The sequence below is a fragment of the Pongo pygmaeus genome, chromosome 20 (genome assembly GCF_028885625.2).
Source record: "Pongo pygmaeus isolate AG05252 chromosome 20, NHGRI_mPonPyg2-v2.0_pri, whole genome shotgun sequence".
NCBI classification, from domain to species: Eukaryota; Metazoa; Chordata; class Mammalia; order Primates; family Hominidae; genus Pongo; species Pongo pygmaeus.
Window position 1 is genome coordinate 52669337 of NC_072393.2, and position 20325 is coordinate 52689661.

A 20325-nucleotide genomic window follows, 5' to 3' on the forward strand; every position below is an offset into this window, starting at 1 on the left:
TCGACTTGGCTTCCTGTTTCCATCTGACCACCTTTTTTCTTGCTGCGAGATGGTCCCAGGCGAGGAGAGGGAGCTGGTAGACTTCAGCCTCCTCCTCTGTGCGTGGGGTAACACGGGCCTCAGGGGCCTGGTAGCCAGCCTCGGCCTGCAGCGCATCCCAGATTGGTCTTTGTAACAAGGAGAGAGGCTGTGCGGATGTCTCTTGTCCAAGGCCAGGAGGGATGTGATGTGTCCAACCCAAGGACTGGACTGCGGGCAGCTGCCGTCTTGCCTTCTCTATACCCTGGTATGTCACCACAACCCCTTTGCCCCTTCCCCCCATCTCCCTATCACCCTTGCCCAGCTGGCACCCGCAGCTTCCAGCAGGATGGTCGCCCAAGTTCCAGCCCCACCATGGCTCCCTAAGGGACCCCACAGCCCTGCTCTGGGGGTGCCTGTACATGTGAGCTCCAGGTCCTGCCACGTTGTCCCGCCTCATGCTGTGTGGTCCCCAGACAGACCAGAGGGAACTCAGGAAGTTATATCATATTAATGAAGGATGATGCCTGGCAGGCGTGCGTCTTGTTTTGGCATCGGGGGGGCCTCTGGTTCCCGGAGACTCCCTCTCTCTCACTTCCTGTTACAAGGACGGTTAACATTCAGGAAGTCCCCTCTGCTCCCGTGCCCAGTGGGACCACAGTCAAACCCTCGTCCCTTCCAGGCCTCAGTTTCTTTTTTGTTGTTGTTTTTCTTTTTGCTTGTTTGTTTTTGTTTTGAGATGGAGTCTTGTTCTGTCACCCAGACTGGAGTACAGTGGCATGATCTCAGCTCACTGCAACCTCCACCTCCCGGGTTCAAGCGACTCTCGTGCCTCAGCCTCCCGAGTAGCTGGGATTACAGGCATGTGCCACTGCGCCCAGTTTTTATATTTTTAGTAGAAGTGGGGTTTCACCATGTTGGCCAGTCTGGTTTTGAACTCCTGACCTCAGGGGATCCGCCCGCCTCGGCCTCCCATAGTGCTGGGATTACAGGCATGAACCACCACGCCTGGCTGTTCGTTTGTTTTTGAGACAGGGTCTTGCTCTGTCACCCAGGCTGGAGTGTAGTGCTGCAATCTCGGTTCACTGCAACCTCCACCTCTGGGGTTCAAGCGATCCTCCCACCTCAGCCTCCTGAGTAGCTGGGACTACAGGTACCCACTGCCATGCTAGCTAATTTTTGTATTTTTGTAAAGACAGGGTTTCACTATGTCACCCAGGCTTGTCTCAAACTCCTGGACTCAAGTGATCTGCCTACCTCGGCTTCCCAAAGTGCTGGGATTATGGGCCACCACGCCTGGCCTCAGGCCTCAGTTTCCCCACGATGCCACTAGGAGCCACGAGTCCTGGCAACCACTAGGAGCCACGAGCCCTGGCAACCCCAGCATCGGTTCTGTGTTCCTGCATCAGGAGCAGGTAGGGGTGGCAGTGACTGTGACTCCCTCCTAATGAGGGGACTGAGTTCCCCAGAGTCCATACTGGCGCCAGACATGCCTCAATCACCTTGCCCTGAAACCCAGCCTCCTGCTTGGCCCTGGCCCCAGCTAGCCGGGCCAAGCCCACAGTGGGGTCCACATGGGGGTTCCACTCCCCAGCCAGGTGCCTTGGGGTGAGGAATCACCCACTGTGCGTTGTGCCAGGGGCAGCTTCCAGGGTGGGCGGAGCTATGGAAGGAACTGCCCTGGGGGCGTGAGTCAGTAGCCCTCCTCTCACACTCTCTCCACCCTTGGCGAGGAACAGGACCAGGCCTCCCTGAGGGGGACCCCGAAGCAGCAGGGAAAAAGAGGAAGGACAGCTCTGAGACCACTGAGATTAGGGACGGACCTAAGGGACACACAGCACCCGGGAGGTGAGAGAGATCGAGGCTGGTGTGCTGGGGACTGTGGGTATATAACCCGATTGTGACTCTGTGTAGAGTTAGTGCGGCCCACGCGACCTAAGTGAGCATTTTTCTCAGCATTGTGATTGTGTTTGTGTGTGTGTGTGTATGTGTGTACTGTGAGCTCACGGGATTCTGTGTGTGCACATGGGCACACAGCTATGTTGTAGTTTTGTTTTGTTTTTGAGATGGAGTCTCGCTCTGCTGCCCAGGCTGGAGTGCAGTGGTGCGATCTTGGCTCACCACAACCTCCACTTCCCAGGTTCAAGTGATTCTCCTGCCTCAGCCTCCTGAGTAGCTGGGATTACAGGCACCCACCACCATGCCCAGCTAATTTGTATATTTTAGTAGAGATGGGATTTCACCATGTTGGCCAGGCTGGTCTCAAACTTCTGATCTCAGGTGATCCACTGGCCTCAGCCTCCCAAAGTTCTGAGATTACAGGTGTGAGCCACCATGCGCCACCTAGTTTTTGTGAGACAGGGTTTCACTCTGTCACCCAGGCTGGAGTGCAGTGGCACGATCTCAGCTCACTGTAACCTCTACCTCCCAGGCTTAAGCAATCTTCCCACCTCAGCCTCCCAAATAGCTGGGACCACAAGTGCTCACCACCATGCCCAGCTAATATTTTTATTGTTTTGTAGAGATAGGATCCTACTATGTTGTCCAGGCTGGTCTCAAACTCATGGGCTCAAGTGATCCTCTCACCTTGGCCTCCCAACGTGCTGGGATTACTGGCATGAGCTATGGCACCTGGCCGAGAATGGTTTTTGTGTTTTTTTTGTTTATTTGTTTGAAATGAAGTCTCGCTCTGTTGCCCAGGCTAGAGTGCAGTGGTGCCATCTCGGCTCACTGTAACCTCTGCCTCCCAGGTTCAAGTGATTCTCCTGCCTCAGTCTCCCAAGTTGCTGGGACTACAGGCGCAAGCCACCACGCTCGGCTAATTTTTGTATTTTTAGTAGAGATGGGATTTCGCCATGTTGGCCAAGCTGGTCTTGAACTCCCGACCTCAAGTGATCTGCCTGCCTTGGCCTCCCAAAGTGCTGAGATTACAGGCGTGAGCCACCGCGCCTGGCTGAGGATGGGTTTTGAAGTTCATCTCCACCACTCACCAGTCAGTCACCATGTGACCTGAGAAAATGACTTCCCCTAGCAAAGCTTTGATGTTCTTCGTCAAATGGCTGCCTTGACCTTGTTGGGGAGTTATGTGAAGATAAGAGACAATTCACCCTGCCTGCCTCTCAGGAAGCCCTCAAATAGCTGTTGATATTATTCATTCAACAAACCATAACCAGCAGTTTACTGTGTGCTAAGAGCTGGGGACACAGAGGGGCTCAGAGGGCACAACCCAGGAAGAGTGTTCTCAAACAGGTTTGTCCACCCAGTGTGGGGAGCCTGAGCAGGGGTGCCTGCATGTGGTTTTTGTTGTTGTTGTTGTTGTTGTTTTGAGATGGAATCTTGCTCTGTCGCCCAGGCTGGAGTGCAGTGGTGAGATCTCAGCTCACTGCAACCTCCACCTCCCGAGCTCAAGCGATGCTCCTGCCTCAGCCTCCTGAGTAGCTGGGACTTCAGGTGCCCGCCACCATGCCTGACTAATTTTTGTATTTTTAATAGAGGTGGGATTTCGCCATGTTGGTCAGGCTGGTCTCGAACTCATGACCTCAAGTGATCCGCCCACCTCGTCCTCACAAAGTGCAGGGATTACAGGCTTGACCCATCACACCCAGCCCAGGCCTACATCTGGAAGTGCGGCAGACCTAAGATCCTGGCTTGCCCTGGGCCTGACCCTCTCCGGACTCCCTGGTTTCTGTCCTCCTGGCGCTGGCCTTGGGAGGAAGCGGGCGTTATCTCATGTTCTGCACACACGCACCACCAGCAGCTCGTGCCTGCCAGGCCTGCCGTCGGCCTGCTGTGCCCTCTCACTGCTTTGAGAAACTGCTATGTATGTCCCAGACCTGTCTCGCCTTGGCTGGTTCCAGCATCCAGAGCCAGAGGCCTCCTTTCTCTATCCACTCACTGCCCTCTACCGCAAATGGGCCCTGGCCTACCTTCTGGTGGCTGCACCTCACCTTGCTCCAGGGGGCATAACCCAGTCTCCTGCTTACCCTGCCTCTGAATGGGCCGTGCTCCTCACCTGGGGATCCCCTCATTTCCTAGCCTTCAAGGCCTCTTGGTCACCCACTGAGCCTCTCCTGAGTGGTCGTCCATCAGATCCTCCCACCAGTCTCAAACCCCAGCTGGTTACCTCTCCATGCCCATTTTTCTCTCTCTCTTTTTTTGAGACGGAGTCTTGCTCTGTCCTCAGGCTGGAGTGCACTGGTGCGATCTTGGCTCACTGCAACCTCTGCCTCCTGGGTTCAAGCGATTCTCGTGCCTCAGCCTCCCGAGTAGCTGGGATTACAGGTACACACCACCATACCCAGCTAATTTTTGTATTTTTAGTAGAGACGGGGTTTCACCATGTTGGCCAGGCTGTCTTGAACTCCTGACCTCAAATGATCCGCCTGCCTTGGCCTTCCAAAGTGCTGGGATTACAGGCATGAGCTACTGCGCCCGGCCCCATGCCTGTTTTCCTTGTCTGTAAGATGGGGATAAACAGAGTCGCCTTGAGGGCTATCGTGAGCATTGAGCAAGATGGGACTGTTGAACCGTTCGCCTAAGGAAGTGATGGCCAAGATTGCAGCTCCTGCTGGCTCTAGGCTTTCCCTCCCCCGCTGTACCTCTTTGGCCAAGCCAAGCGCTGCTCTGAGCTCCTGGGTTGGGGTGCAGTGTGTGATGTGGGTGCAGAGGGAAGACAGCCTGAAATAGGGCAGCTGAGAGCCCTTGGGGTCTGGAGGAACAAGCACCTCGCCCTGCAGCCACCTCTACCTCTTGGCCTGTCTCTGACCCCAGCCTGGGCCTGGCCCCAGAGCTGACTTCACCCCTGGGGGGTGGCAGGAAGCAGCAGCTGGTGACCAGAATCTAATAAGATTATTCAGATCTGTTCTCATGGAGGCTGGGCACGCAGGGACCTGCCCTGTCCCTCCTGGATTGTGACTCTTGGCTTCTCCTTTCCCCTAGCCTCAGTTCCCCATCCTCCTCCTCCTCCTCCAGAAAGACACCTCCTTCTGGTCCCCTCTGTGCCCCACTCCCACCAGCCCTCCCTTCCCCCAACCCAGGTCCCATTCAGCCGCTTACATCTCCATAGTTTCTGTCCCCCAAGACCAGGGATGTGAAGGAGGAAGGGTTTGCACTACGCAGCTTGAAGATTCCAGGGCTCGAAGGATCTAGCTCCCAAGAGCCTAGGCTCAGGAACTCCTTACACTTCTGAGATGCCGAGCTCTGGAATCGTAGGGTGCAGGACCCCAGGATCTTGGCCCCATAGGACTGAGAGATGCTGGAATTCCAGCCCTCAGAGGTCCTGGGATCCTAGATTCCTTTGCATTTCAGGTTCTGAGCTGTAAGGATGCAGGATCTGTGAATTCTGGAATCCTTCTAGCTCCTTCCTGCCCAGCTTCTCTCCCTGCTCCTCCTCCACACCCTAGCTCATCTCTGGCTCACTCCCTGTCCCCCATCTCCCCCGGGGCTCCCACAGACATGATGCAACCAGGCCGGAGCCAAGCCGGCTCAGAGGTGGGAAGCAGGAGGGAGATGTAATTACAGACGCTCCTGCCTGGATCCTACAGGAAACTCAGAGTAGGGGCCCGGGGGACCCTAATCCAATGTGAATAATGGAGCAGATCTGTGCACATTCCCCCTGTGGAGGGGAGGCCCAGCAAGCCACCTCCAGCCCGACTCAGGGTCCAGCCTCCACCAGTCCCAAGCTGGGGAGCCTGAGTATTAGACGAGATAAGAAGAGATGAGGGAGAGGAGAGGGAGTGATCCTCAGGCCCTTGGGCCAACCAGGTAAAATAATTGGCCAAACCCACAGCTTCCCTGGCCTGCATTCTTCCCATTTTCAATGGAGACACAGAACATTTCATTTTTCTTTTCTTTTCTTTTTTTTCTTTTGAAAGGGAGTCTTGCTCTATTGCCCAGGCTGCAGTGCAGTGGCGTGATCTTGGCTCACTGCAACCTCCACCTCCCAGGTTCAAGCGATTCTCCTGCCTCAGCCTCCTGAGTAGCTGAGTAGCACGTTCGTGCCACCATGCCCAGCTAATTTTTGTCGTCTTAGTAGAGGCGCGGTTTCACCATGTTGGCCAGGCTGATGTTGAACTCCTGACCTCAAGTGATTTGCCCACCTCAGCCTCTCAAAGTGCTGGATTTACAGGCGTGACCCACCATGCCCAGCCATTTTATTTCTCATTCCTCCATAAGAAGCCCCTGACACAGGCTTCAGGTTAAATGGCAACTGGTCCCCAGCTTCCTTGACCGGGAGACAATAGGGCATGGTGGGGACTTTGGTGAGCTGGAAAGCCCAGGCCCTGTCTCACAGCCTATGAGTCACCAGACCTTACAATTTCAAAGAAGACTTTGCAATTCCAGAGAAATATGGACTTTGATGTGAAATATCTGTGTTTTTCAATTTAAAGATGTTCAAGAACATCTTTAAACATCATGTAAAGCCACAAAAATATAACTGCGGCCGGGCGGGTGGGTCACGCTTCTAATCCCAGCACTTGGGAGGCCGAGGTGGGCGGATCACTTGAGGTCAGGAGTTCAAGACCAGCCTGGCCAACATGGTGAAACCCCATCTCTACTAAAAATACAAAAACTAGCTGGGCGTGATGGTGCATGCCTGTAATCCCAGCTACTTGGGAGGCTGAGGCAGGAGAATTCCTTGAACCTGGGAGGCGAAGGTTGCAGTGAGCCAAGACCATGCTGCTGCACTCCAGCCTGGGTGACAGAGCGAGATTCTGTCTCTCTCTCTCTCTTTCTCTCTCTCTCTCTCTAGATATAGATATAGATCTGCAAGCTACGTATGTCCTGCAGGCCAGCAGTATGTGAACTGGAAAACAGAGGGCAGGAACCAGAACTGTCAAAGTCATCCCTTTGTCTCCAGAAAAATGACAAAATAAAAGAAGAATGAAGTAATGTACTCATTATTTTCTTTCCTCTCCCTCCCTCTAGCCATGTTTCTCTCTTCTCTGGGTCCCCAAATTTTATTACCACCATGTTCCAGCTTAGGTGTCACCTCCTCCAGGAAGCCCTCCCTTACCTCCAAGCTGAGTCGGGAGTTCCCTCTTGCACTCCCCCACCCAGCACTGCACTCTTTGGGTTTTTACCATTTGGAGACAGGTCTTTCTCTCCCACTGGACTCTGAGCCCCAAGGGGGCAGGGCACAGCCAGGGCTGTCTTGGTCACAGCCATGTCCCTAGCATTGCCCAGCGCTGGTCAGAGAGTAGGTACTCAGGGAGTGTTTGGAAGAATGAATGAATGAATGAACAAGTGAGCAGAGAAAAAGTGCAGGGCTTTAGGACAGAAGCGGGCTTGCGGTAGAGGGGAACCAAGTGTGAAAACAGGACTCATTAAGGGGGTGAGAAGTGTGGGATGGGGACTGGGGACCCTAAGAATGTCCAAGCCAGTGGGGAGGAGAGGAGAGAGGATAGCGGAGGGGTTCAGGGAGCACTGGAGTACCCCCGTCAGCACCCTGTTACCTCCTAGCTTTGTGACTCTGAATAAAGGACTTCCTTTGGCTCAGTTTCCTCATGGGCATCATACAAGTAGTCAGCTGCCTTCTGGGGCTGTCGGGACCATTAAGTTCAGGATCGATCGTGGAGGAGAGAGCACCGAATCCTCATCTCCTCCGAGGCTTTGGTGGAGTCGTACTCCCTCCACGTCCACCCCTACCCCCAACACACACACTCAGAAGGAATGAGAACGGACACGGCTTCCCCTACGGTGGCCCCAAGCTCTGTGCGTGCCTCAGTCTCCCTGAAAGCACAGGCACCACCACAGTTACCAAGTTTATTGGATCCATACTTTGGCAGGGGAGGGTAAGCTGTCCGGAGGGCTCAGAGCAGAACACAAAAGAGGCGCTTGTCGCGGAAGGGGTTCTCCGCGGCGGGTACTGGCGTCACCAGCGGGTCATCTTTGGCATGCGTCTCGCAGAAAGCCAGGAGTTCGGCTGCTGCCTGCGACACCTGAGAGCACCCGGGTGGAGATGTCACCGCCCTGCCCGGCTCCTCGGAGCCGCCCACTTAAGCCCCGCCTCTTGCCCTGTCCCCTCCTCTCACCCTGCTCCTCCCCATACAGGCCCCTCCCCTTGTCCTACTCCGCCCCCTCGTCCTAGCCCCTCCCCTGTCCTACCCCTCCCCTCGTCCTAGCCCCTCCCCTGTCCTGCCCCGCCCCTCGTCCTAGCCCCTCCCCTGTCCTGCCCCTCCCCTGTCCTACCCCTCCCCTCGTCCTAGCCCCTCCCCTGTCCTGCCCCGCCCCTCGTCCTAGCCCCTCCCCTGTCCTACCCCGCCCCTCGTCCTAGCCCCTCCCCTGTCCTGCCCCGCCCCTCGTCCTAGCCCCTCCCCTGTCCTATCCCTCCCCTCGTCCTAGCCCCTCCCCTGTCCTGCCCCGCCCCTCGTCCTAGCCCCTCCCCTGTCCTACCCCTCCCCTCGTCTTGGCCCCTCCTCCTGCCCTGCCCCGCCCCTTGCCCAGCCCCTCCCCTGTCCTACCCCTCCCCTCGCCGTAGCCCCTCCCCTGTCCTACCCCTCCCCTCGTCCTAGCCCCTCCCCTGTCCTACCCCGCCCCTCGTCCTAGCCCCTCCCCTGTCCTACCCCACCCCTCGTCCTGGCCCCTCCCCTGTCCTACCCCTCCCCTCCTCCTAGCCCCTCCCCTGTCCTACCCCGCCCCTCGTCCTAGCCCCTCCCCTGTCCTACCCCTCCCCTCGCCGTAGCCCCTCCCCTGTCCTACCCCTCCCCTCGTCCTAGCCCCTCCCCTGTCCTACCCCGCCCCTCGTCCTGGCCCCTCCTCCTGCCCTGCCCCGCCCCTTGCCCAGCCCTGTTTCCAGGGGCATCCTTGCACTATGGCTCCGGGCCGACACAGCTCCGGACAGACCGCAGGCCCAGAACCCCCGCCCTATTCCCCACCCCGACCCAGCACCTTCATGCGGTCGATGTTCACCTCCAGCTTCAGCTGTTCCACCGTCTTGCGGGCCTCGGCAATCTTGGCCATGTTGTTGGACATGGTTGCGGCGGGGAAGGGGTTAAAGACACGCGGGAGTGGGGGCTGTAGGGGTAGGTTAGGATACGTCTGGGTCCCGAAGTGGGGGCGAGGGAGCGAGCCCCGGTAACAGGTGCGAGGGTGGAAGGGCGCGTGAATGGGGTGGCCAGGGGCTGGTGGAGGGAGCGACAGATGAAGGGGACAGGAACAAGAGGAGCGATGGAGGGGTGCACGGATGGAGGTACCTAAGGCAGGTGGGGAGAGAGCAGGGAGGGGCAAGGGAGGGAAGGAGGGGCGCACAGATGGGAGGCTGAGACAGAAGGACAGGGCCACAGGTGCTGGATCAGAATCCAGGTGTCCTCACCCCCCGGGGGCAGAGCGAGAGCCAGGAAGGGGGCCCCTCCCCAGGCCAATTAGCGGTGGCTCCAGGGAGAACGGGGAATTAAGATCGCTGCGGGAGGGGCACAGAGGGGGCCTCATTAGAGCCTTGGCAGCAGCTGTCCCCTCCGCCACCCTCAGGGAGCCCCCCCACCCTAGCCCTGGCCACCTCAAAGGCTCCTCTGCTCATTAGCAGCCAGGGGAGAAGGTTGGGGGATCCCAACTCGGGCACCCGAGGAGAGGCCTACTGGATGGACAGAGGGACAACGGGACGCGCAGAGGCAGAGACAGAGAAGTGGAGGGAGAGACTGAGGCACGGGAGAAATGAAGAGACGGGGAGGAATAGAGAAAGGGAGAGACTGGGGGAGGAATGAAGTGATGGAGGAGAAAATAGAGGGACAGATGAAGGGGGGAGCAAGGAACAGGGTGATACAAGGAGACAGGCACCGAGGGGACAAAGGGACAGAGGGGACAGAGCAGGCGAGATGGAGGGAGGGGGTGTGGGGTGGGAGAGGATGGGGAGATGGAGGGAGGGGGTGTGGGGTGGGAGAGGATGGAGGAGATGGACGGATGGGATGGGAGAGGATGGGGTGATGGAGGGTGGGAGAAAGGAGACAGAAGGGGAAATGGAGGAAGGGGGGATGGAGGAACGAGCAGAGACACCAAGGGGATAAAGGGACAGAGACGGGGAGATAGAGGGACAGAGGAAAGAAGGGAAGGACAGAGAGAGAGATGGAGGGGTTGGGGAGAGATGGAAACAGAAAGTGGGAGAGAGGAACAAAGCGAGAGACAGGCCGATGGAGACGCAGAAGAATTCATTCACTCACTCATTCACTCATTCACTCATTCATTCCCAGGCGGAGAGACGGTGGCCACGGAGTAGGCAAAGGGACCAGCTGTGGGGCCGGGACCGGAGCTTCCTACCTGTTGCTGCTCTGGGCCGGACTGGCGGCGGTGACAGAGGCTGGGAGGCAGTGTCTAGGTCCCTCCGGCCCGCCCCGCCCCCTCCCCTGGGGCGCAGCCCCTACGGACCCGCCTCCTCCCGGAGCCACCGTCCCCGCAGCCCCGCCGCCCCGCCACCCCCGCCACCTTGGGGCTTCCTCTCTGGGCCCTATCTCTTGTCTGTCAGTCCTATCTTTGTCCCTCTCCCTGTGTCTCTGCCGCTGCTGTCCTCTTGTGTGACTCTCTCTGTGCCTCTCTCACACTCACTAGAAAACACAGTCTCTCTAGGTGGGCCCCGGGCTTCGCTACATTTAATCCACAGTCACAACAAACCTCTCCAGTGTGTCCCACAGAGCCTCTCACTCAGCCACACTCGCCACCTCAGTGTCACCCCCCCCCCAGCCTCATGCTCACTGTCCCTCACACAAACTATCTTTCCCTGTCACACGGTAGCACCACACAACTTCACGAATGACCTTGCTCAACACATCCTCACACGGTCGCCCCAAATGCCACACACAGCCGCCACCAATGGCAGCTCCAAGGGCTACACAGTCAGATAAATTATCTCAGAGCACCAAACGTACCACAGTGTCACATATAATGTCTCCAAATGTCACACACATTTGCATGCCTTTTTTTCTTTTTTTTTTTGGAGACGGAATCTCGCTCTGTTGCCCAGGTTGGAGTGCAGTGGCCCAATCTCGGCTCACTGCAACCTCCACCTCCTGGGTCCAAGCCATTCTCCTGCCTCAGCCTCCTGAGTAGCTGGGATTACAGGTGCCTGATACCACGACCGTCTGATTTTTGTATTTTTCGTAGAGACAGGATCTCACAATGTTGGCCAGGCTGGTCTCGAACTCCTGACCTCAGGTCATCCACCCACCTCGGCCTCCCGAAGTGCTGGGATTACAGGCATGAGCCACCGCGCCTGGCCTTGTATGCCATTTAAACTTCTCTTTCAATCTCACACCCTGTCCCAGTCTCACACTTTCTGTGTCTCACGGTGGCATGCAATCACCCAATACAACCTGTCAAGTACACAGTTTTATAGTACTTCATAGTAACACCCAGTCACCTGTCCAGTGACAACCATGGAAGGTCACATACATTCTCACACAGTCTCCTGGTGTCACACGCATCTGACACATTCCCTCCATCCACAGTCTGTCCCTGTCACACACACGCACGCACCCCATCTCTTGGTGTCATACCTAGCTACCCACGATGGCTCAGTGTCTCACAGAGTCCCACACAATCTCGCAGTGTTTCACACACTCACTCCCGCCTCTCCATCATCTCTTGCCTTCTATACAAAAGGCCTCCCTCACACTCTCGCTTCCGAATGCCCTGCACAGCCGCACACTCTCCCATGCACTGTCACAACGCTGCCATCTCTCACCAGCTCAGTGTCACACATAGTCACACAGTTTTGTTTTGTTTTTCGAGACAAGGTCTCTCTCTGTCACCCAGGCTGAAGTACAGTGGCGCGATCTTAGCTCACTGCAGCCTCCACCTCAGGTTCAAGCAATCCTCCCACCTCAGCCTCCGAGTAGCTGGGACCACAGAGGTACATAACTACACCTGGCTAATTTCTTTTACTTTTATTTTGGTAGAGACGGCGGCGGCGGGGAGGGGTCTCCCTATGTTGCCCAGGCTGGTCTCAAACTCCTGGCCCCAAGGGATCCTCCCGCCTCAGCCACCCAAAGTGCTGGGATTACAGCAATGTGCCCGGATCACGCACTTTCACAAGCCATACACAGTGTGGCCAACACAGACTGTCTGACACTCACTCCGTCTGTCCCACCCAGGCCCCCTATGTGTCTCTCATGACACCTGCCCACACCACCTCTCAGTATACATCAGTCATCAGTCTCACTCTCTCTCACACAGAATCTGCTTGTGTGACACACACAGCACCGTATGCTCACCATGTTGCACACAGCCACACACACTGCTCCCTCAAACGCACCGTCACACACGGTCTCTCACTCCCACATACGGTCTCTCAATGTCCCATACAAAGCCCCAAAGAGTGTCTCTCCCACACCCGATCACACACAACCTTTCATCAGCACACACAGTCACCCACAATCTCTCAGCATCACCAGTAATCTCAGTGTCACACACAGTCAGCGACTTGTCATCTCTGACATACGCAGTCCCACTCAGTTTCTCCTTGTCGCACATAATCTCACATCAATCCGTCACACACAGACTCCCAGCACCACACACCATCTCACCAGTACACCATCACGGCAGTACACACTCATGGTGTCCTGGTCCTGGCATCACACACCATCTCACAGCAGTACACACTCACGGATCTCCTGGAGTCACACACCATCACGGCAGTACACACTCACACACTCTCCAGACGTCGCACGCCGTCTCCCGGCAGTACACACTCACACAGCCTCCAGGTGTCACACGCCATTTCCCGGTGTCACCGCGAACACCAGCGTCCCCCGCTCCCCAGCACTCCCCTTTTGGCGCTCACACGCAGCGTCTGCCGGCCACATGAGGGCGCGCGCAGCACGCCCAGGCGCCCACCCTGCCCCGAGAGGCCACAGGGAGGAGGGCCCGGCGGGAGATGAAGGGGAGACTCGGGACCAGAGGAAGCACGGCAGGGAGCCAGGGACCGGAGGGAGAGGAGAGAAAATGGACGCAGAGAAATTCACAGACAGGGGAGGAAGATGCAGGGAGAGTCAGAGAGACGCAGGGGGCTATAGGGACACAGATTTAGAGAAGGAGCGAGCTAGGGACTCAGAGAGACAGAGACGGGGAGGGCGCTGCGGAGAGAGGGACATGAGAGGCAGAGACAGACGGGACACAGAGAGACGGGGGTAGGAGAGAGACACCCAAGCCGAAACGCAGAGTCAGAGACAGGGACGAAGACGCAGACACACAGAGATGGAGGCAGAGGCGGCCAGAGAGACAAAGAGATGCACAGAGGGCGCCTTCCAGTGGGGACCCGACGACGGAGGCGGGGCCTGCAGAGGCGCGACCGAAGGGGAGGGGTCCAGGGCGGGGTTTCTCAAGGGGGCGTGTCCCTCGGTGTACCTGGGGGCGTGTCCCGATGGACGGGGCTTGGGGTTCTTTCTGGACCTGGAGAAGGCGGGAGCCCTAGGAAGAGGCGGAGGTGGGGAGGAGCGTCTTTACCGCAGTCAGCCCACCCTAACTCGGTTTTCACCGCCTGGACAGGGAAGGGAGACCGGCGGGGAGGGGACCCCGACCCGAGTCCCTGGTGGAGATTTGGGTCTCGGATCCTGGCTCCCCTCCCCCCTCCCCTTGCGGGCTCAACGGGGCCAGATAAAGGAGGGAAACCAAGCCCACATCTGGAAAGCATCAGGCGCGCCGGACGTGCCAGGGCCCCAGGCCCGGCTGCGAAAGAGGGGAGGGGAGCCAAGGCTCTCCTCGCGCCCCCCCATCGGGGTCCGCCGGCGCCGAGGAGGGGCCTGGGCGTGTGCCGAGCCTCCGCGCCTCTCGCAGCTGGTTTCTATCAGCAGTCTGGCCTGGGCAGCCCCCGAGGAGGAAACCAGCTCAGAGAGGGGGAAGACAGGGTGACGATCCAGTCTTCCCTCCCGCTCCTCCACCGCGGCCAGAAGCTGGGGGATGGGGGAGACGGACAGACAGACACTGCCTGCCGCGAGCGCAGCCTCCGTTCCTCTCCGGAGCTGCAGACCGCAGCAGATGACCTCAGTTCCTGTCCTGTGCCCCAGCGTCATGACAGCCTAGCGCTGGAAGGCACTACAGTCCCCATTTTTTGGAAGAGGAAACTGAGGCCCTAGATTCGGATTCCATTCTGACGTTAATTATTCAAGAAATCATCAACAAACGGCAAGAGTGAATTCCAGGATCAAATACCCAACCGCCTGGGTGTTTAGTGGGTCTCTCAAACTCAACGCATTCAATACTGAGCTGATTCCATCGACCAAATTCGCTCTTACTTCAGGTTTACCCATCTCAAGTGATGGTAAATCTTTGAGTTTTTGTTGTTGTTTTGAAACAGGGTCTTGCCTGTCGCCCAGGCTGGAGTGCAGTGGTGCAATCATAGTTCACTGCAGCCTGAACTCCTGGGCTCAAGTGATCCTCCTGCCTTAGCCTCCCCAGCAACTGGGACTACAGGCATGCACAACCATGAACAGGTTTTTTTTGTTTTGTTTTGTTTTTTTCACAGAATCTCACTCTGTCACCCATGCTGGTGTACAGTGGCACAATCTCGGCTTACTGCAACCTCCGCCTTCCAAGCTCAAGCAATTCTCATGCCTCAGCCTCCTGAGTAGCTGGGATTACAGGCATGCGCCACCAAACCCGGTTACTTTTTTTGTATTTTTAGTAGAGATGGGATTTCACCATGATGGCCAGGCTGGTCTCAAACTTTGGCCTCAAGTGATCCACCTGCCTCAGCCTCCCAAAGTACTGGGATTACAGGCGTGAGCCACTGTAACCAGCCTAACTTTTTATTTTTTTTTAGAGGCAGGGTCTGGCTATGTTGCTTAGGCTGGTCCTGAACTGTGAGCCACCACACCTGGGCTGGGGTCATCCTTGACTCCCCGCCTTCTCTCACACTCCACAGGTCACCCAGTAAGACATCCAGTAAGACAACCTGGCAGGCCGGGCGTGGAGGCTCATGCCTGTAATCCCAGCACTTTGGGAGGCTGAGGTGGGCAGATCACTTGAGGTCAGGAGTTCAAGAGCAGCCTGGGCAACATGGTGAAACCCCGTCTCTACTAAAAATACAAAAATTAGCCGAGCGTGGTGGTGCACGCCTGTAATCCCAGCTACTTGGGAGGCTGAGGCAGGAGAATCGCTTGAACCTGGCAGGTAAAGGTTGCAGTGAGCCAAGATCGCACCACTGCACTCCAGCCTGGGTAACAGAGTGAGACTCTATCTCAAAAAAAAAAAAAAAAAAAAAAACCTGGCAGTTCCTCAAAAGGTTAAACATACAGTTAACATATGACCCAGCAATTCCACTCCTAGGTGTATATCCAAGAGCAATAAAAACATACAAACACATATATAAAAATGTTCACAGAGGAAATATTCATAATAGGCCAAAGTGGAAACAACACACGTTCATTAACTGATGGACAAATGAAATGTGGTCTATCCAGACAATGGACTATCAATCATTTGTCAATAAAAGGAAATGAAGTACTAATACCTGCTACAACATGGATGAAAGTTGAAAACAGTATGATGCTGGCTGGGCACGGTGGCTCACGCCTGTAACCCCAGCACTTTGGGAGGCCGAGGCAGGCAAGTTGCTTGAGCCCAGAAGTTCAAGACCAGCCTGAATAACATGCCAAGACCCTGTCTCTACAAAAAAATATTAAAAAATCAGCCAGGCATGGTGGCATGTACCTGCAGTCTCAGATTCCCAGGAGGCTGAGGTGGGAGGATCACCTGAACCCAGGAGGTAGAGGCTGCAGGAAGCCGTGATTGCACCACTACTCTCCAACCTGGGCTAAGTGAAAGAAATCAGTCACTAAAGGCCTATATTTTATGATTCCATTTATATTATATGTCCAGAACTAGCAAATCTATAGAAGGCAAAAGTAGATTACTGGTTGCCAGGGGCTGGGAAGGTTGGAGGATGGCAGCTGTGGTGCAGGGTTTCTTCAGGTGGTGATGGAAATGTTTTAGAATTCATTGTGGTGATATTTGCACAACTCTGTGAATATACTAAAATACTGTTTTTTTCTTTTTTTTGAGACTGAGTCTTGCTCTGTCGCCCAGGCTGAAGTTCAGTGGCGTGATCTCGGCTCACTGCAAGCTGCGCCTCTCAAGTTCAAGTGATTCTCCCACCTCAGCCTCCTGAGTAGCTGGGACTACAGGCATGCACCACCACACCCAGCTAATTTTTTTGTATTTTTAGTAGAGATGGGGTTTCACCATGTTGGCCAGGCTGGTCTTGAACTCCTGACCTCAGGTGATCTGCCCACCTCAGCCTCCTAAAGTGCTGGGATTACAGGTATGAGCCACCATGCCTGGCCACTAAAATACTGAATGTCTTTTATATTCAATATATTTAAAGCCATTGAACTGTATACTTTACATGGGTAAATTTTTTGGTAGGTGAATATATCTCAGTACAGCTATTAACCCTCCCCCCGACCAAAAAAAAAAAAAACTTTAAAAACTAAGTCTCTTTTATATGCTCAGAATTCTCCCATGGGTGCCAGGAAGTAAAAACCAAAATCCCCACCATAGCCCACGAGGCCCCCACGATGTGACAGTCCTTACCTCCCCTCCCTCTCACCTCCCCACTCCAGCTGGCCTCCTTGCTGTTTTGCCAACATGCCAGGCAGAGTTTTGCCTCAGGGCCTTTGCACTGGCTGTTTCCTCTGCCCGGGATATTCTTCCCCAAGATATTCATAAGTCTCACTCCTCCACCTCCTTCAGGTCTCTGTTCAAATGTCATCTTCTCAATTAGACCATTCTTTTTTTTTTTTAGATGGAGTCTTGCTCTGTCACCCAGGCTGGAGTGCAATGGTGCGATCTCGGTTCACTGCAACCTCTGCATCCCGGGTACAAGCGATTCTCCTGCCTCAGCCTCCTGAGTAGCTGGGACAATAGGCACATGCTACCACGCCTGGCTAACTTTTGTATTTTTAGTAGAGACGAGGTTTCACCATGTTGGCCAGGGTGGTCTCAAACTCCTGACCTCAGGTGATCCACCTGCCTCGGCCTCCCAAAGTGGGTGGGATTACAGGCATGAGCCACCATCTTCTCAATTAGACCATTCTTGATCACTCTACTTAAAATTACACACTCCCTTGGCCAGGCACACTGGCTCATGCCTGTAATCCCAACATTTTGGGAGGCTTAGGCAGGAGGATCACTTGAGACTAGGAGTTGGAGACCAGCCTGGGCAACATGGTGAGACCCTGTCTCTACAAAAAAAAAAAAAAATTAGCCATGCGTGGTGGTGTGTGCCTGTAGTCCAAGCTGCTGGGGAGGCTGAAGCAGAAGGATCCCTTTAGCCCAGGAGGCCAAGGTTGTAGTGATCCATGGTTAGGCCACTGCACTCCAGCCTGGGTGACAAAGTGAGACCCTATCTCAAAAAATAATAGATAAAATTACAAACTCCCCGCTTCACCACCCCACCCAATCCCCTCATATCTCTGGTCAGTTTTTCCCTATAGTCATCACCTTTAACAAGCTATAGAATGTATTTTTTATGGTACCACCACCACCACCCCCAGCTTCCCTCCCTGGGACCCATTCCTGGTATATCCTTTTTAAGATCATGGATCCAGCAAATAGACTGCGTAGGGCACTGACTAAGGCCATGAACTCTGAAAATAGTGTCTCTGAATTTGAATCCTGGCTTTGCCACCTATGAGCTTCAGATACATTTTTGTTTGTTTGTTGGTTTGTTTTTGAGATGGAGTCTCGCTCTGTCACCCAGGCTGGAGTTCAGTTGCGCGATCTTGGCTCACTACAACCTCCGCCTCCCAGGTTCAAGCAATTCTCCTGCCTCAGCCTCCCAAGTAGCTGCGATTACAGGCGCCTACCACCACACCCGGCTAATTTTTTTTTTTTTTTTTTTGAGATGGAGTCTTGCTGTGTCGCCCAGGCTGTAGTGCAGTGGCTCGATCTCAGCTCACTGCAAGCTCCGCCTCCTGGGTTCACACCATTCTCCTGCCTCAGCCTCCCAAGTAGCTGGGACTACAGGTGCCCGCCACCACACCCGGCTAATTTTTGTATTTTTAGTAGAGATAGGGTTTCACTGTGTTAGCCAGGATGGTCTTGATCTCCTGACCTCATGATCCGCCCACCTCAGCCCCCCAAATTGCTGGGATTACAGGCGTGAGCCACTGCGCCCGGCCTCCACACCGGGCTAATTTTTAAATTATTAGTGGGGACGGGGTTTCACCATGTTGGCCAGGCTGGTCTCGAACTCCTGACCTCGTGAGACGTGCCTTTCACCTTCCACCATGATTGTGAGGCCCCCCCAGCCACGTGGAACTGTGAGTCTATGAAAACTCTTTTTCTTTAAAAATTACCCAGTCTCAGGTTATGTCTTTAGCAGCAGCATGAAAACAGACTAATACAGGTGGAGAGGATTAAATGGGTCAATATGTGTAAAGTGGTGAGAATAGAGTCGAGTATGTCATAAGTGCTCGAATAAGTGTAAGCTGTTATTTTTTGTAAGCACTAAAATCTTAAAAGAGAGACCCTTAAATATCCATCCATATTTACTTCAACCATTTTGGCCACTAAGCGACCTATGTAGCCCTAGACAAACAAATCTCTTCTCCTTTCTGACTTCAGTTGCCCCTTTTATGGAATGAAGTTGGAGTAATTGTGCCCAAGGGCCTGCCAAGCAATAGCTTTTCCTGGAAAACTTTTAAAAATAACTTTTATTCATTATTACTCTAAGTGAAACATAGGTTTATCTCTCACCCTACCCCCACCATAGAAACTCCGTAGGGCAGGGGTTTTTTTTTCCTGTTTTGTCCCCTGCTCTAATCCCAGTGCCTGGCTGGGCGCTGAAGACACAAGTGAACACAGCAGGCCTGGACCCTGCTCTTTCCGAGCTCAAAGGGAGGTAGATCTACCCATGCAGATTCAAAGGTCAAAGCAGCAACACACACCCATCCTTCTGACTGTGGATTCAGGTGGGGGCTGGGCCCTTGCCCTGGATCCCCCTTGCTATGTGACCAGGGCAAGTAATGGCTCCTCTCTAAGCCTCCATTTACCCACCTGAGAACTGAGCATAATTTTACATACCCAAAAGAAAAACAGGACGAGCACGGTGGTTCACGCCTGAAATCCTAACACTTTGGGTGGCCAAGGTGCAAGGATTGCTTTAGGCCAAGAATTCAAGGCCAGCCTGGGCAATATAGTGACAGTTCATCTCTACGAAAAATTGGAAAATTAGCCAGGCGTTGTGGTGCATGCCTGTTAGTCCCAGCTGCTCAGGGGGGTTGAAGTGGGGGGACTGAAGCCCAGGAGTTCGAGGCTGCAGTGAGCTATACTACTGCACTCCAGGCTGGGTGACAGATCAACACCCTGTCTCAAAAGAAATAACAAAAAATAAGAAGGAAAGAAAGAAGGAAAGAAGGAAGGAAGGAAAAGAGTAAAAAGGCAATTCACATAAGAGGAAATACAAGAGCCAATAAGCATCCAAAACTATGTGTTACCTCAAGGAAAAGGGAGGAAACGTGCTAATTAAAACAAAACACAGTTTCTCCCCATAAGATTTGCAAAATGAAAATGATCAATAGCATCTATCGTTTGGTGAAGGGGTAGAAAACAGACATCTGAAAAACTGCTGTTAGAAATGTCAGCTGGGGGCAGTGCTAATGGATGGAAGTGTGGCAGTGTCCATTAAAAGTTCTTAAATTGGCATACTATTAATGACCAAGCAACTCTATTTCTAGGAATGGGTCCTACAAAAATACACACAGACATGCACAAAGAGGCAAATACAAGGACATTACTGTAGCAAGATTCATAATAGCAAAAGAATTGGAGGGCTGACAATAGGGTTAGATTATGAGAATCCCCATAATGGAGTCTTTTTTTTTTCTTTTTTGAGATGGAGTCTCACTCTGTTACCCAGGCTGGAGTGCAGTGCCACGATCTTGGCTCACTACAACCTACACCTCCCAGGTTCAAGTGATTCTCCTGCCTCAGCCTCCCGAGTAGCTGGGACTATAGGCACACGCCAGCATGCCTGGTTAATTTTTGTATTTTTAGTAGAGACAGGGTTTTGCCATGTTGGCCAGGCTGGTCTCGAACTCCTGACCTCAGGTGATTCACCTGCCTCAGCCTCCCAGAGTGCTGGGATTACAGGTGTGAGCCACCTCACCTGGCCATAATGGAGTCTTATATGCACCTATCAATAATAATATAGTGATAGGAAAATATGTTACCTAAATTTAGATGAAATGGGCCAGACATGGTGGCTCACGTCTGTAATCCTAACACTTTGGGAGGCCAAGACAGGAGGATCACTTCAGTCTACAAGTTCAAGACCAGCCTGGGCAACATAAGGAGATCCCATCTCTACAAAAAGTTTAA

At 54.2% G+C, this 20325-nt stretch overlaps 1 protein-coding gene across 3 annotated transcripts; it reads right to left on the reverse strand.

Annotated features, from left to right (window-relative positions):
• Positions 1 to 7706: 7706 nt before the first annotated feature.
• Positions 7707 to 10362, reverse strand: GNG8 (G protein subunit gamma 8). 3 transcript variants are annotated; one of them, XM_054466299.1, is made up of 3 exons: positions 10270 to 10347; positions 8908 to 9033; positions 7707 to 7958 (listed from the first exon to the last, which is right to left on the reverse strand). In XM_054466299.1, the coding sequence occupies exons 2-3, from the start codon at positions 8989 to 8991 to the stop codon at positions 7830 to 7832; spliced, it is 213 nt and encodes a 70-aa protein (XP_054322274.1). In that variant the 5' UTR covers positions 8992 to 9033; positions 10270 to 10347; the 3' UTR covers positions 7707 to 7829. The 3 variants fall into 3 exon arrangements, with proteins under 3 accessions (XP_054322274.1, XP_054322275.1, XP_054322273.1); XM_054466298.2 differs by having other exon boundaries at positions 7715 to 7958; positions 10173 to 10350; XM_054466300.2 differs by having other exon boundaries at positions 7709 to 7958; positions 8908 to 10362.
• Between the last annotated feature and the right edge of the window lie 9963 nt (positions 10363 to 20325).

What these genes read in the sequence shown, in the direction of transcription:
- GNG8 (XM_054466299.1), bottom strand. Translation starts at nt 8,991, where the DNA reads ATGTCCAACAACATGGCCAAGATTGCCGAGGCCCGCAAGACGGTGGAA. An exon ending in TGAACATCGACCGCATGAAG is followed by an intron (nt 7,959 to 8,907) that starts GTGCTGGGTCGG and finishes GGGTGCTCTCAG; the next exon opens with GTGTCGCAGGCAGCAGCCGA.